This window comes from Lemur catta, chromosome 1 (genome assembly GCF_020740605.2).
Source record: "Lemur catta isolate mLemCat1 chromosome 1, mLemCat1.pri, whole genome shotgun sequence".
Taxonomy (NCBI): Eukaryota; Metazoa; Chordata; class Mammalia; order Primates; family Lemuridae; genus Lemur; species Lemur catta.
Window position 1 is genome coordinate 194,894,447 of NC_059128.1, and position 15,534 is coordinate 194,909,980.

General features: G+C 35.3%; 1 protein-coding gene across 1 annotated transcript in view; it reads right to left on the reverse strand.

The window, feature by feature from the left end:
- Nucleotides 1-15,534, reverse strand: part of SERPINI2 (serpin family I member 2) — a 29,223-nt gene extending 13,689 nt beyond the window's left edge. Inside the window, exons 1-4 of the mRNA XM_045556594.1 lie at nucleotides 15,284-15,534; nucleotides 9,827-10,057; nucleotides 8,279-8,473; nucleotides 8,007-8,199 (exon numbers count right to left, since the gene is read on the reverse strand). Coding sequence (XP_045412550.1) covers nucleotides 8,007-8,199; nucleotides 8,279-8,473; nucleotides 9,827-10,057; nucleotides 15,284-15,530 — 866 coding nt within the window. The 5' untranslated portion in view covers nucleotides 15,531-15,534. The remainder of the gene's footprint in view (nucleotides 1-8,006; nucleotides 8,200-8,278; nucleotides 8,474-9,826; nucleotides 10,058-15,283) is intronic.

The following is a 15,534-nucleotide window of genomic DNA, read 5'->3' on the forward strand; positions in this document are numbered from 1 at the left end:
ACACAATTCACATTCACCCACTTATAGATCCAAGGCTGGCCAAGCCTGGGATTGATTTCTAACCCGGCAAGAATATGACACTTGGTGTCCTAGGGTAGGTGTCATCTCTTTTGAAAAGTATCCCTTGGCATGGCTATTCCAGATCTCATATCCCGCCAGTCACCCTGTCACTGACCGCTCTTTTCTGTGCTCCCCTCATGCTTGCCCCACAGTGCACTTGTTTTCAGGCTCCCGACTATCCCCTTGGAATATTGGCTCAGCCGTTTATTAGCTGTATGACCACAGGCAAGGTGTTTACCTGCCTGCATCTCATCCGTAACCTGAATATAAAACTAGATATCTATCAAATTTTTTGTAAAAATTAAATGAGATATGGTGGGGGAGCATCTAGTACTATGCTGGCATTATCGTGGATGGTCAGTAACTGTCAGAATTGAAATAGAATAATAATGCAAGTAATAGTAATGAATTAATATTCAGTACTAAAAGTTTTATATATATTATTTCATGGAATCCTCACAACAACACTTAGAGGCATATATTATCATTATTCCATTTGACAATAAAATAAAAATCTTAGATAAGTAAGGTAATTTGCTAAAGTTACATAGAAGGTGACAGGGCTCTTGGTCTTCAATATTATGGTCTATTATCAGTGATATGGTTTCAAAAATTGATAAAAGATCCTGTGAGATGCCACATCCGTCAATATTTTAAAGAACAATACCTCTCAGAAAGACTATGGATATTATTTAAATGTTAATGTAGTTTTGAATAGAACTGCAATGCTTAACAGGTTTAAAGACCTGGACCTCCAAAAACTCAGTGACAAATATATAGTCTCCCCTAAGGAAAACATGTATAAAACTATATGCTTAAACTTGCAAATAATTTCAGGGCCTCATAGACTCTCTGAAGTAAGCCCCAGAGCTCTCTAGAATTCTATGGTGCCCTGTTAAGGATTGCTACAGAAAGAGCAAAAATTCACAACCCCCTCATTTTCCTAGTAAGTCAAGCTTAGAACCTCAATTCAATCTATTCCTTCTTAACCCGTATCTAGTTAGTCACAAATTCCAATAAATGTTTTTCTATTTCACCATTTCCTTACTATTCCCAGTGAAGCTGCTCCTTTTAAACACTTATTACTTGATGCCTGAATTGTTGTAGTGGTTTCTTAATTGATCTTTTGGGCCTCAGTCCTTTCCTCTTTAACAAATCCTAAACATCACTATTACTCAGTTTAGAGCAGCAAATGTTTATTGAATAGCTATACTAGTTTTTAGATATGTGCTTTGTGCTGTGGTCACAGAGAGGAAATATGTATAGCTCTTGACCTCAAATAGTTTATAGGCCAGAGGGGAAGGAAAAAAATAATTTTAGTGTAAGTGCTATTCAGAAATACATACAAGATACCAGGAGAACTTTTTCCAACAGGGAAAAGGGAATATGTTTGTGTGATCTTGCATGGAAAGATCAGAAAATCTTTCTAAAACCCAAACTTGATTTTAAGGACCAATATAAGTTATCCAGAAAAATAGGGAGAGTGTGTTAGGGGTGGGAGGTGGGGAAGAGGGAAAATTTTCAGACCAGTTATTTAGCATTAACAAAGGCATTGTGACTATCAAATATATCTTTCTAAAATACTGATTTAATCATTCCACTATGCTACTTGGATACTTTCAATAGTTCCCCACTGCATGTAGGACTTATCTCTGAATTCTTTTAAAGCCCAGCTCTAGTCCTTATTTCATAGAGCCTCTATCTACAATTCCAGTTTCTGGCACTCCCTCTCTCCTCCCCCCTCCTCTCCCTTTTGCATGAACCTTCTAGTGCTTATTGGTTATATCATTCTTTTAGTACTTACTGTACATTGCTGTATAGTCTTAGTAAATTTGTTGTGCAAATCTCGCACTATTCCATCTTATCCATAGGTAGTAACCACCTTATCAATAGGAGCATACCTATCACTTTGCATTTGTCTCAGCCCCTTGCCCATAATAAGGTCCCAATCAATCTGTGCTTTTGAACAGAAAAATATATTTTCTAACCAGTATCAAACTAATAAGATGATAAGGCTGTGAGCCAATCGACATGAGAACTAATCCTTCTCTTCCAACACTAGTTGAATGACAATCAATTTATCTTTTCATTGCTCAGTTTTCTATCTGTGAAATGGAAGACATAACCAAGTGAGACTATAGAACCATAGCACCTAGTATTAAAATATAAATCCTAAATGCTTTACAAGGTTGAAAGTTACTTGTTTATTTACCTTATTTGTGTGTATTAAATGATCACTTTTGCCCCTACACATAATCATAAAAGTATATTCTATGAATGTTTCTTATGCAGAGAAGAATCTGGTATATAGTGATTGTGTGTTAGACTCTTCAACATAAGAATATTTGACAACTAAATCATATTACATTAGACAAAGTAATATGATCATTTTAGTTGATATCCAACAATAGGATGTCTAAAATTAGATATCTAGTATGTTACAGATAATAAATACTAGAAAGCAGTCAACTGGTTTTAGATCATACTCTATCTTACTGGCCTTGATTCTAAACTATACATCAAAGAGGAGAAAGAGAAATGTTTCTTAAGCAATAACTGTACTCTAGTCACTCACATGCTCCTTAATACTATAGCATATATATGAACATTCTTATGATTATTTTTCCTGCCTTTGGCATTTGCTAAATGGCTTTGTTACCAAAGAGACACTGTGTTTTACAACAACATAGAATTTAGTATAGCTGGTGTCATGGGTTAAATTGTGCACACACACTCTCTCCCTCAAATTCATATGTTGAAGCCCTAACCTCCAGCACCTTACGATGTAATTTTATTGTAAAATAGGATTATTGTAGATATAATTAATTAGGTTGAGGCCATACTGCAGTAGGATGGGCCCTTTATCCAATATGACTGTGTCCTTATAAGATATGAGAATGCTATATGAAGACAGGTGGCTATTTGACAACAGAAGCAAAAATTGTAGTAATTTATTTACAAGGAGAGGAATACCAAGGATTTCCAGCCACTACCAGTAGCTAGGGAGAGGCAAAGAAGGATTCTACTGACAGTCTCAGAGAAAGCATGTCCTACTAACACCTTGATTTTGGACTTTTAGCTTCCAGAACTGTGAGAGAATGTTTCTGTTGTTTTAAGCCACCTACTCTGTTATGTTGCATTGTTATAGCAGCTCTAGGAAACAAATACAGTTGATTAAACTCTTCCAATTTTACCAAAATCTTCAGTTATCAGTTTGAAAACCACTATGCATTTATTTAGATATAAAATAACCACAGCACTGAATAATAAAATATACATCTGTCAGTCCACCCAAAGTATTTTTTCAGCCTGTATAATTTTCTCTCTTCTGTACTAAAACACATACTTTAAATGGGTATTTTTCTGTTGTGAAGAAATTGTTCATTTTAGGGAAAATGTATTTCAGAACTTTTGCCCCATGATTTTAGTGCTCAGGAAACATAATTCAATAAATATATTCTGATGGGCTAAAATTGTTAATGAACTTAACACATAAGGAAATTGTTCCTTTAAGAAATAAAAGGCGGCCAGGCACAGTGGCTCACACCTGTAATCCTAGCACTCTGGGAGGCCGAGGCAGGAGGATTGCTTGAGCTCAGGAGTTTGAGACCAGCCTGAGCAAGAGCGAGACCCCGTCTCTACTAAAAATAGAAAGAAATTCTATGGACAGCTAAAAATATATATAGAAAAATTAGCCGGGCATGGATGCCTGTAGTCCCAGCTACTCGGGAGGCTGAGGCAGGAGGATCGCTTGAGCCCAGGAGTTTGAGGTTGCTGTGAGCTAGGCTGACGCCACGGCACTCACTCTAGCCCGGGCAACAGAGTGAGACTCTGTCTCAAAAAAAAAAAAGAAATCAAAGGCATTCATTTAGTAAAAAATGAATACTATTAAATATAATGTTGTATTCATGTGATTAAATAATTGATAAAAATATTTTCAGTCTTTTAAATTCAAAAAGAATCTCATTTTTCTTTCTCTAGAGAGAAATTTCCAAGTAAACGGCTAATGTCCTATTTTTTCACTCTGCGGAATTATGGAAAGGAGGAAAAGCTTCATTAGGACCCTCAGAGGGAATAAATTAAAGAGTGACTGGAAAGTTGAATTCTGGTTTTTGAGATATTTAAGATTAGATCAAGAGAAATAATATAGGCTCTCTTTCCTTGTAAATATTAATATAATCGAACTTCACCATACTCATTTAGCATATGCTATATACCACGAAATGTTCTAGGGATTACAGAAGCCAAATGAATGATATATAACGCCCATGGCAGAACTCACATCTTAATAGGATAGACAAGAATGTGAGCAAGAACTGAAAATGCAGTGTAATCAGTACTATGATGCAAATTTGATAAAGTATTCTACAAATATAGATAAGAAATGGTTCGCTATAACTGAGCATGTTTGGGCAAATCTACATGGAAGAGGCAACTTTGAGAGAGACCTAGAAAAATACATGGAAATTTATTGGTCAGGCGCCATGGAGAACTGCCCACCACACAGAGGGAAAAGGAATGAGGGAGACTCAAAAGTCAAAAAGTCAGAGAAGACACTATTTCTTGTTTGATACTGGCTGGGCAGTGATCTTCTTAACATAGAAAAAAAATAGCCATTGTTTATTTAGCACCTTCTTATATGCCAGACTTAGTGCTATGAATAGAAGTATGCAATGAGACACTGCAATTGAAACTGCCACCAAGTTTTAAAAAATCTTTGGTGGCTGCAATTTGTATGGAAAAGGGGGATGCAACTGCCAACCAATGTTTCTGTTTCTATATAAATAAAGATTAAATTCATCTTTTAAGGCAAATTGTTCATTTGTTTGGAAAATGCAATACAATGGGCTTTTTCATTATGCAAATAGAAGTAGTGGGATGGAGATGGAGAAGTTTGAGATCATGAGGGAGTAAGCTATTTTATATGATATGAAAGCATTGTTTTCACTGAGAGTTGAAATCTATTGCTATAGACTCTTGTCATGACTAGGCAGCTGGCCTTAGAAAAGATGGGAGAAAACCCAGGTCATTTTCTCTCTACACTGGGAAAAGTCGGAGGACTCTGGATGCTGACTAAGTGGGAGATGGTACAGTCCTTTGTGGGGGGGCAGTGGGGGGCGGGTAGGGGGCACTGGCATCATGGCAACGGCAGGCTAAGGATAGCACAGTACAAGAAACTGTCTACACTGCAGGACAGTCATGCCTGGTACCTGGTTTAAATTACATTCTACCTCATAAATCCCTTTTGCTATCACTAAGCTTTCAGTAAAGTTGGATTAAACATTGAAATTGTTCTTACTTCCTAGGGCTGGAATAACAAAGTGCCACAAACTGGGTAGTTTAAATAATAGAAATATACTATCTCACAGTTGGGGATGCTAGAGGTCCAAAATCAAGATGTCAGCAGTATTGTATTCTTCAGAGGACTGTGAGGGAAAGATTTGTCCTATGACTCTCTCCTTGGCTTGAACTGTGTCTCATCACATCATCTTCCCTCTACGTGTATCTGTGTCCGAATTTTCCCTTTTTATAAGGATACAAGTCATATTGTGTTAGAGGCCACCCTAATGACTTCTTTTTGATATCCTGTAAAGATCCTATCTCTCCAAATATGGTCAAATTCTGAGGTACTGGGGGTTAGGATTTCACCATATGAGTTTAGGCAGGAAAACACAATTTAATATACAACAGTTGTATTTAGAGGAATTAAGAGAGAAGTCTGTGTCTGCACTATGGGAGTGGTTGTATGGGAAGTGTGGCCATAGTCTGGAGAAGCTGATAATAAGGTCAAACAGTTTGGAGAAACTGTCTAGACTGCATTAGCCTGGACAGATTTCTAAACTGTGAAACATTCCTGCAGAGATTCCTAAAAATGCTGGAGAAGGTGATTCTGACATAAGCCTTTATTTCTCATTGCCAATTAGGTTTGGGGCCATACATTATTATTTAGGCATTTGTTCTTTAGGTTGAAAAAACTGGAGATAGCTTGGTTACAGGTATCATTATCCACCTTTCATATCAATTAAATTACAGCTCAGAATAGTCAAGTGACTCTAAGCCCCCACAGGTAGTACACGGCAAAGACAGTTTTCAGACTCAGTATTTTTGGCTCCAAAACAGAGATCTTTCCAAAGCTGAGAGAGAGAGAGAAAGAGAGAGAGAAGTAAATTTGAAAATAAATAATTTAATTTCAAAAATTAGTATTTCCATTATTTGAAGGTAAACTATCTTTCACACACACTGTCATATCCCCAGAGTTTAGCACATTGTAGAGCTAAAAAAAATATTCTTTGAAAGAATGAATAATATCCAGGTAGAGATATACAAATGGTAGGGAATTGGAAGAGAGGTTGGGGTTAGAGATTCAAATTTTAGAGACATAATAATAGGGGACAAATAATATTTCTTAGCAAGAGTAAGAAAAGGAAAATTCTGAAGATGAAACTCCGGTAAATATTTTTATTTGGGAAGAGAAAGAAAAAAAAGAAGTAAGTTAGGGAGCAGGGAAAATTTCAAGTAGGAGAGAAGGAGAGAGAGAAAGAAAGAGAAGGAGAGGAGAGGGAGGGGGGAAAGTGAGCAGTGTCATAGGGACTAAAGGAAGAAAGATTTCCAAGGGAAAAGGGGTAATTAGTAACACTTGGATCAAGAACCCAGTGTTAGGGTGAGAAAAGCATAGGGTACCTCTTTCTCCACTATATCATGGAAGGTAGAGAAAGAAAAGATTAGTAAAAATTTACATAAATTTTGAGATTATTTATGTAAACAGAGAGGACAAAGAGCTTGCTTGATAATGTGTTTTCTTTAAGAAACAAGAGGTTGAGACATATGTTGAGAGTAAGAGAGAGAAATCAAACGAAGAATAGAAGTAATGCTTTGGTGCAGTATGGATATCAGAAAAGAAGGTTCTGTAGAGATAAACAAGCAGTCCTGAGCTCCAGCCATGGTGAGGTCAGCAGTGACTCCTTCCTGGATTTTTGCTCCAACAAAATCAATAGCTGAAAAGCAAAAGTCGCTTTGTGCATAGACTCAGGATTGAGGATGGCTGAGGAGAAAATTAGGAAAGCGACAAAGACAGGAGAGAAAAACATCAAAAATGTTGGTGAGACTATGATTGAAATGACTAATGACAGGATCCTGGCTAAGTGGCAAAGGAAGTAAATGCCAAGAGGTTTAAGAGACTAATAGTCAGGAATAGAGGAGCACAACATACGTAGGCCTTGATGAGTTCGAAGAGAAATTTAGAAACAAAAGGACAGCATATAACCTAAAAATTATTTGTTATCTAAAATCTTAAAAATCTCTTTTAAAAGTTCAGATAGAATGTATATGGAGTCACTGGGGTACACTTTTCTCTCTGAAGTTTACACTCTCTCTTAGAAGCATGATATAAAGAAATTAGTGTTTATAATGATTGCTTCCTGAGATAATCCTTTGCAATTTCCATTTTGTATTCACTGACTAAAATTGACCATAGGATTCTATTTATAATTCAATGACTACAGCATTATCTGTCAAAGGTAATTTAACATATATTTTAATTGTATAATATATACCATCATAAGTGTTTTGGTTTTTTTTTTAATTCTTAATGGAAGATAAATATTTCAAGTTCCAATCAGGAAAAAAAATTAGAGAAAGACTAATCAGTATAATAAAAAGATAATAATACATTTTAATCCCAGCATTCTAGTTTTAAGATGTATAATTCTCATTTCTTTCAGAGAAAACTGAGCACTTAAACTCAGTCCTCATGGTGAAGCAATGCTAGCATAGCTAAGACCTGCCTTTGTGTCTGCAAAGTACAATAACACTTTCAAATGCATTTTTCTTTTCATTTGTGTCAATAGATAGCCTTCTCAAACATTTGTTATCTTTCAGCTACCCTATTCAAATTCCTATGTAAGTAGAAACGTAAGAACCAATATTTAAAAAATGACATTACCAACCTAGGGAGGCTTATTTCCACTTCCTCTTCTTGCATCTCAGAGAACCATTTCAGGATGTGGTGAGCAGTAATTCGTTTTTCCACTTCCTCTATGTTCATATCTTTTGCAGGAAGTATCATGATTAAACTAAATTCATCATCTTTATAAGGCAAGTCCAAAACCTGGTAGTTCATGAAAGGTTCAGAAAAATATCCTGGAACAGAAAAATTAAAATATCAAATATATTTGGCAATTCCCAAAGCTATGCTTTAAAACGTGATTTCTCATGTTACCATATTTTGTTCTTAGAAGAGCCTTCATCATTGGAATTTTGACTAATGAGCCATCTTTCTTAGTAAAATTCATCAGCTGTGTGTCCTCTTTCCTGAATTTCTGTTTCCAATCCCCCTTGAAATAAATAGCGTTCACCAGGACAAGCCGAGTCAGAGGGCCAAATTCTTCGCCTGAAAACATGTCTTTAATTTTTCCTGTGAAGGAGGTGGAAAAGGAGGTAGGAAGAAATATGTAACAGTGATTCAGTGGAACCGCTTTGAATGGAATTAAAGAAAAATGTCTTTTGCTGATCAGTTTTGGACAGGGTGTCTTATAATCTAAACTTAGCAATTTTGACAGTAAAAGATAATGCAAATGGAATTTCCCTAGGAAATGGGAAATGTGAAACTGTTTTTGGGAAACTTGAAGAGACCTAGTCATAGACTCTTTTCAGTGAGATTTATTTGCATCAATCGTTTGTCAGACAGAAAGCATAAAAACAAAATATTTCTTCCTTCATATTTATTGGTATTATTAACACTAGATTTTAAGGTCCTCCAGTCCTCCAGCAGGCCAATCATAATTAATAAGTTAATGGTATGCCCAAACTTGCCACTCTTGCACCTGTAGCCAATGACCAAATGAACAAGAATGGAAGTCATTAGTATGATTTTCCTCTTCTATTTATACATTCATTGAGTATTTCTGAGTTATGAGAAATAAGCATGATCAGATGCCATGGAGCTGTCTAGTGACATCCTCATCCTCTACTCCTAACACTTCTCACCACACCCATCTCACATTTCCAACTTATGCTTCCCCATATAAGGCTTCTCATAAATAATACAGCAGTATCTTACACCATCACAGTGTTTTGTAGCTGAATGAATAAATAAACAAACTACTATTAATCAAGGGCTTAGTATATGCTTGTCACTCCATATATAATTAAAATTCCTAATAATCCTGAAATGTTTTAATAGTATCCTCATTTTAAATAGAGTATAGCCTATACATTTCCAGGACTTGAACTCAGATCTATCAATATATGACTTTAAGCTTACTATATCTCTCTGTTGTCACTTTGGAACTTTTGCTAGCTTGTATTTAAATTAGTTTAGACTACCATCTTTATGATAGGACAATTAACTTTTATTATTAAACATTAACACATTCAACTAAAATGTGTTCATTATTTGAAATATATGTGGGAAAGAAGGCATTTGGGATTGACATATCTAACTTCTACCTGGCCAAAAATATTGTTGCTGCTTCTATACTTGAAAAATCCATGCTTGAACAAAATTATTATTAAAATTCTTTTATTAAGAACTCTATAAATAGGTGCCTCTCAAAAAATAATAAGAGAATCAGTATACTTTTCAAAGCAACTTACCATTTCTCGGTTTTACAATATAGTACTAATTTAAATAACAGTGAAATGAAATAGATTTGATCCCTCTGATCCATAGTGTAGCAGGAAAATATTCAGCCATTCTTTACTTTAGGATATTAAAAACCATGAATACAATGGCAAATAATGATTTTATGAAAATGGGAAAGTTTACCGTCTGTTTTGCTTTCTACCCAGGTACTTATTGTCTCTGCACAAGCCTTTGCATCTTGAAAATCCACCAGTTTTATAGTGGTCTGAAAAAATTCCTTGTTGCCATAGAGATACTGTTCTTTCACAACGAATCCTTCTTGAAGGTAGAGGGCACTGGCAAGATTAAATGTAAATTCTTGTTTTTTCTTTGAGATGGCAGAGAAAAATGACTTCAGTACAGAAAATTCTTCTCCTAAAAAATAATTATAATGTATACTGGCATATTGAACAACATAAAAACAACAGATTTTCAGCTTTGCTATCTAAATGCTCTGATTCATATCACCATTTTTGTACCCTTAGGTATAACTAACAATCCTTTCTAAGTTAGTATAAATATTTTAAGAATTCATCTCTTATAGAATATGCATTTTGTAGAGACATCAACTTTTATACATAATAAAGTATATCCATGTAAATTTGCAATTTGTCAAAAACAAGGATATGCATTTATTCAGGTTGAAGGGAAGTTCCTCTTTATAGTCACATTTAGCTCATTTCTAGGTTTTGGAAATTTATGTTTAGAATCTTATTCTTTACATAATATGAACATGTGTTATTTATGAAAAGGAAATGCTAATGAATGTTGATGGGGGTATGACAGTGAGGAGCAATCCTTTTCAATTATTGCTTTTATTCCAGCTTAAGAAATAATTGCTCTCTTATGAGCAACTGTCCAGGTTTTGAAATTTACAAGGCAACCCCTATAATCTTCTCTAGAGATGAGTAAGAATTGGAATTGTGTATTTCTTCAGGTTCATGAATCTATATTCTTTTGCTGTTTACATGAACAATAAAAATCTTTAACCATTCCAACTATAACCACTAGCCAAAATAAGTCAGTCGGTGTCAACTAAAAGAATCATTGTAGGCCTGTGATTTATTTTTGGATTGTTCTGACCACAGTGTTGTCAGAAAGCTGTGCGTGCCTATGAGAGAAGTGTACTCTGAGATTTTGCTCCATAGCTTCTTATTCATTACCAAAGGGTAACAGCATTTTTCATTCCCTTCTGGCTTAGTCATGGAACTCAATCATTAAGTCTGGGAACTCTATTTCAAATAACAGGGTCTTTCAGGGCCTTCATTAAATTTTCAGTTAAACACCAAAAATATCTCTTTCTTAACTTAAAAGTTGATTATATTCAATTAATCTCTATTCAGGAAAACAAAATCCAGCTGGGGACAGTGGCTCATGCTTGTTATCCTAGCACTTTTGGAGGCTAAGGCCAGAGGAGGCCAGGAGTTCAACAAAACAAATGGTTCGTCACTGGATACCAATTGAATAAAGAATTACAGAAAAAGTATTACTAAGAAGAACTTACTGCTAGGTATCTATTGGAAATAAGGAGGGTGTGTGTGTGTTTATATGTGTATGTAAACACATTTTTTTTAATCAGAAGCTAGCAGCCCATAGGGCATCTTTATGCAAATAAAAATAGTTCTCTCACCTCGGGGGCTGCAGCTCCATAGCCTTACATCTTGTCCAGCTGAGTGGAGGCTACATTTTAGCCCCTACTTGCTTCCCTGGCCTGTCATTCTTAGGCAAGTACAAACTGCAAAACCTTACAGGAAGCTCTACGAGGTATATTGCATTATATTTCAAAATCCAGGATTCTCTATTCGTTGGGATATAGACACAGATATGAAAGATCTTAGATATAAAAACTTACTTCTATACGATTAGATCTGAAGACATTCAGTAATTCTTTACAACCCGGAATTCCTTACATAAGGAAGGGAAGAAAGTTAATGTATTTTGCTTGTTTATGCAATGATTTCAGATGCAATCATTTATTGCTATTTGAAGCCTGTAAGAAATGTCTCAATAACTGAGAGGCTACAGAGATGACTTCCTGAGTAAAGACATGAGAGCTTCTCCAAAAGAATTAATTAAGGTCAGAAATGAAGTGACAGAATTTAAAACTAATTTTCAGGAATTTGTAATTTATGAACATCTTTAAAGGATTAAAAATATAACGATGGGAGAGAAAAAAAATAGTTCCAACTCATTTGCCAGAGCAAATAGATTTATGTCTTGTACTTAAGGTCTAAGACTGTGTGACAAAGAGCTGCCCTTTGATAAATCACTGGACTCAAAAGTCAATGAAAAAACGTCACCATGTAGCATAAGTTTGGAGTTGAATATAAAGTTATTGGCCTTATAAATTTGATTTAATTTATAGATTAATGACCTCTTTCAGCACAGATTGAAAAGAATATATGCATGGCTCCTAATAAGCAATGAGAACAAGTCTATTTCATTTCCTGAAATAGAGCCATGGAGAACCTACAGGTCATGGGTAAATGTAACTCTTGGCGTGGCTGTACCAGACCTCCAGAAAATGTTCTAAAATGTAGTGCATGTTCTTTTCTCCTGCTCGTAAGAGGCCAAAGGCCTATTTTGTGTGCATGTGAGAAATCCAAAGATGTAAACAAAGGTAGCTGTAGGATTACAGATTATCTCAGCCAAAAGGTCCAAATAAATTACCTAATCCAAACTCTTCCTTTTACAGTGAGGAATATGAGATACAGAAAGATAAAGAAATTTGAAAGGTGACATGACTTGTGACAAATGCAGAACTGGCACAGGAATTCATGTCCCAGTCTCTTTTCTCATCCCTCTTGGAATAAATCACCTTCAATTTAGCCTTTGATTAGTCGGCAGCATTTTTGGAGGTAAAGAAAAGTGGAGCATTATCAGATGTTCAGCAAAAACGGAGAAGGTAAATTCTGAGCAGATTTTTTTTTTTTTTTTTAAGACAGAGTCTCACTCTGTTGCCCGGGCTAGAGTGCCCTGGCATCAGCCTAGCTCACAGCAACCTCAAACTCCTGGGCTCAAGCAATCCTCCTGCCTCAGCCTCCCGAGTAGCTGGGACTACAGGCATGTGCTACCATGTCCGGCTAATTTTTTCTATATATGTTTTTAGTTGTCTGGCTAGTTTCTTTCTATTGTTAGTAGAGATGGGGGTCTCACTCTTGCTCAGGCTGGTCTCGAATTCCTGACCTCAAGCAAGCCACCAGCCTCGGCCTCTCAGAGTGCTAGGATTACAGGCGTGAGCCACCAGGCCCGGCCTGAGCAGATGTTTTGAAAATGGGAGAAAGAAGGAGAACTGAGGACACTGAGAACCCCACTGGTGTAAGGATGCCAGCAGCCATGTTCTCATCTGTGGACCCCCAGAGAATAAGCCAGGTGTCACCATGGAGCAATAGGGCCAGGACTGGGGACCAAGGGCAGAAAAAGTAAAATAGAGACTGAATTAACAGACAGCACATTTTGAAAATTAGTGGGGGATTGAAGGCAGGGCCAGGACTAAGGTGAATCAATGAGACACTGGACAAAAAATTTAAGGACATGCCAAAAACTCACTAATCAAGATAAATAATGTTCCAATGCAATATTTTTAAAAAAAAATAAAAAACAGATGCAAAAAATCCATGATTAACAAAATATAAAAAATTTAAATAAATACAGGATTAGTATTCCTGATTTTTTCTTGTGTCTCTGGTTCTACTGTGGCTCTGTCAGGTACCACCTTGTGTTCTACCTTGCCCTTTGTTCCACCCTGACGTTCTTATACTCTTCCTCCTCCAGACTCACTGGCCTTCTCTTCATCTGTTTGCCATTCATTCACTTGTTCACTCTGTTCCCCTTCTTAACTCTGTCTCTTCTTTTCCTTTATTTCTTCATTTTCCCTTGTTTTATTTTCTAGATTTTATTTTTCACATTTTCTCCCTTTTTGACTATCTTTGTTTTCCCTTAGCATTGTTATCCTCCATCTGTGGTTCTCTCTGTCCATTTACAACTAGTTTGGGAAACTGGCTTGGTAGACTTTGTTATATGTATTAAAATGCTAAGTTTTAATTGTCTATATATACTCTTCCAAGGAAAATATAAACATTTTTATTATTGCTCTTATACTTTTAACCCTCATTAAATCATTTTTGGAATTAGTCCTGGGCAAATTAATTAATTTTTCTTTGCCTCAGTTTTCTCAGGGGTATGTTTACCTCACAGAGTAATTATAAATATTAAATGAGATAATATATAGCAAGCACAAAACACATAGAACAGTGGCTGATACCCTAGATATATGTGTTTGATAGTGTCATCATTACTATTAGTATGATTATTATGTTCACAATTAGAGTTGTTAAAACTTCTGTGTTTTTCTATAAGATGCATCCATTTAAAGTAATTTAGTTTTCAAAGGCTCTAATTTACATTTCTTCATAAATGTTCTATTACTTTTCAAAGCAGTATCGTATGATTTAAATGTTTCTGGGAGTGGTATAGTGGGATTTGCTGAAGTTAATAGAGACTAAATCTGGAATACAGTGGCTTCATTATACATATTCGCAAAGGAAAACTCTTGCAATTAACTTCATTATCACCAACTTCTTTTCTGTATAAAAGTGTCTTTATTTATAATGAATCAAATAAAATCTTGTAAATAGTATTTTCAGAAAAACAGATTTCTAAATCGAGCTACGATATACTAGGGAAAACATATGGAAATTAGTTATAGTGACAAAATTTCCAAATAAAAAAATCCAGATTGTTCCTCTGATATTTAGGATACATTATCTGACTAATATCAAAGTCTAAAATTAAAACCACTGAAGAGATTGAGAGCATGAGACAGCCAGGGAAATGGGCAGCAACGCTTTCAAATGCAATGCCAGCACAAAAGCACAGTATCTCAGTATGTGAGATACATGGTATCTCAAATAGACATTTGGACGACTCCAAAGTAACCACCCCCTACAAGCACAAAGCCCTCTGATATATTATTTAATTTTTTTTTCAAATTTGCTTTTAAAACTATTAAATAAGCTCTTGAAACGCATAAAGTAATGCTTTTTCTTGGTCTCACTGTGGGTGAGAGTGCATTATTTTCATGAAAGAAGTGTTAGAAATTTATTGAAGAAAGGATAAGTAAGTAACGGTATTTTCACAAGAGGCAGAAAAATATAATAATTAAAAATTGTATTTTCAATCAGTTGCATGATCTGGGAAAATGATCACAACATAGCAAGTGACAGTGGAAGAATATGTATGTATGTGTACATATGTATAGCATATGTATATATATAAATACACACGTACATGCACACCTGATATGATCCCAATTAATTAAAACTGGCTAAAACAAACAGACCAAAAGAAAACACACAGACATGTAAATAATTTTTTGTATCTGTAGTGATGTCAATTTCTTAGTAAATTATTTTTATAACATTTCATTAGGAAAAAATTATAAATGAATAAAATTAGTTACATTTACAATTCTCCACTTTAATATAATTTTGTACTTTTTCGCTCATTAAAGTTCTATGACCCTGAGTTTTTCCCTAATATGTTAAAAATAAATTTAGCCATATTTTATCCAGTATAAATAAGCATGTGTAAGACTCTCACCAGTTGAGGTTTCCTGCAGTTTCAAAGTGTGTCTTATCTGTTGTTGTGCTTTTCCATTTGCTCCCAATTGTACCATTCCAAGAACCAAAGTTGTTCCAAGGGGGGAAAATACAATGTTGTTCTTATGAGATAAGGAAACTGCTTGATAAAGATCCACTGCAAATTCTATATTTTTTTGAGCCATGAGTCTTGAAGCTTGACGTCCAAAAACAATCAATAAGAGACTCCACAGGAAGATATTATCCATTTTG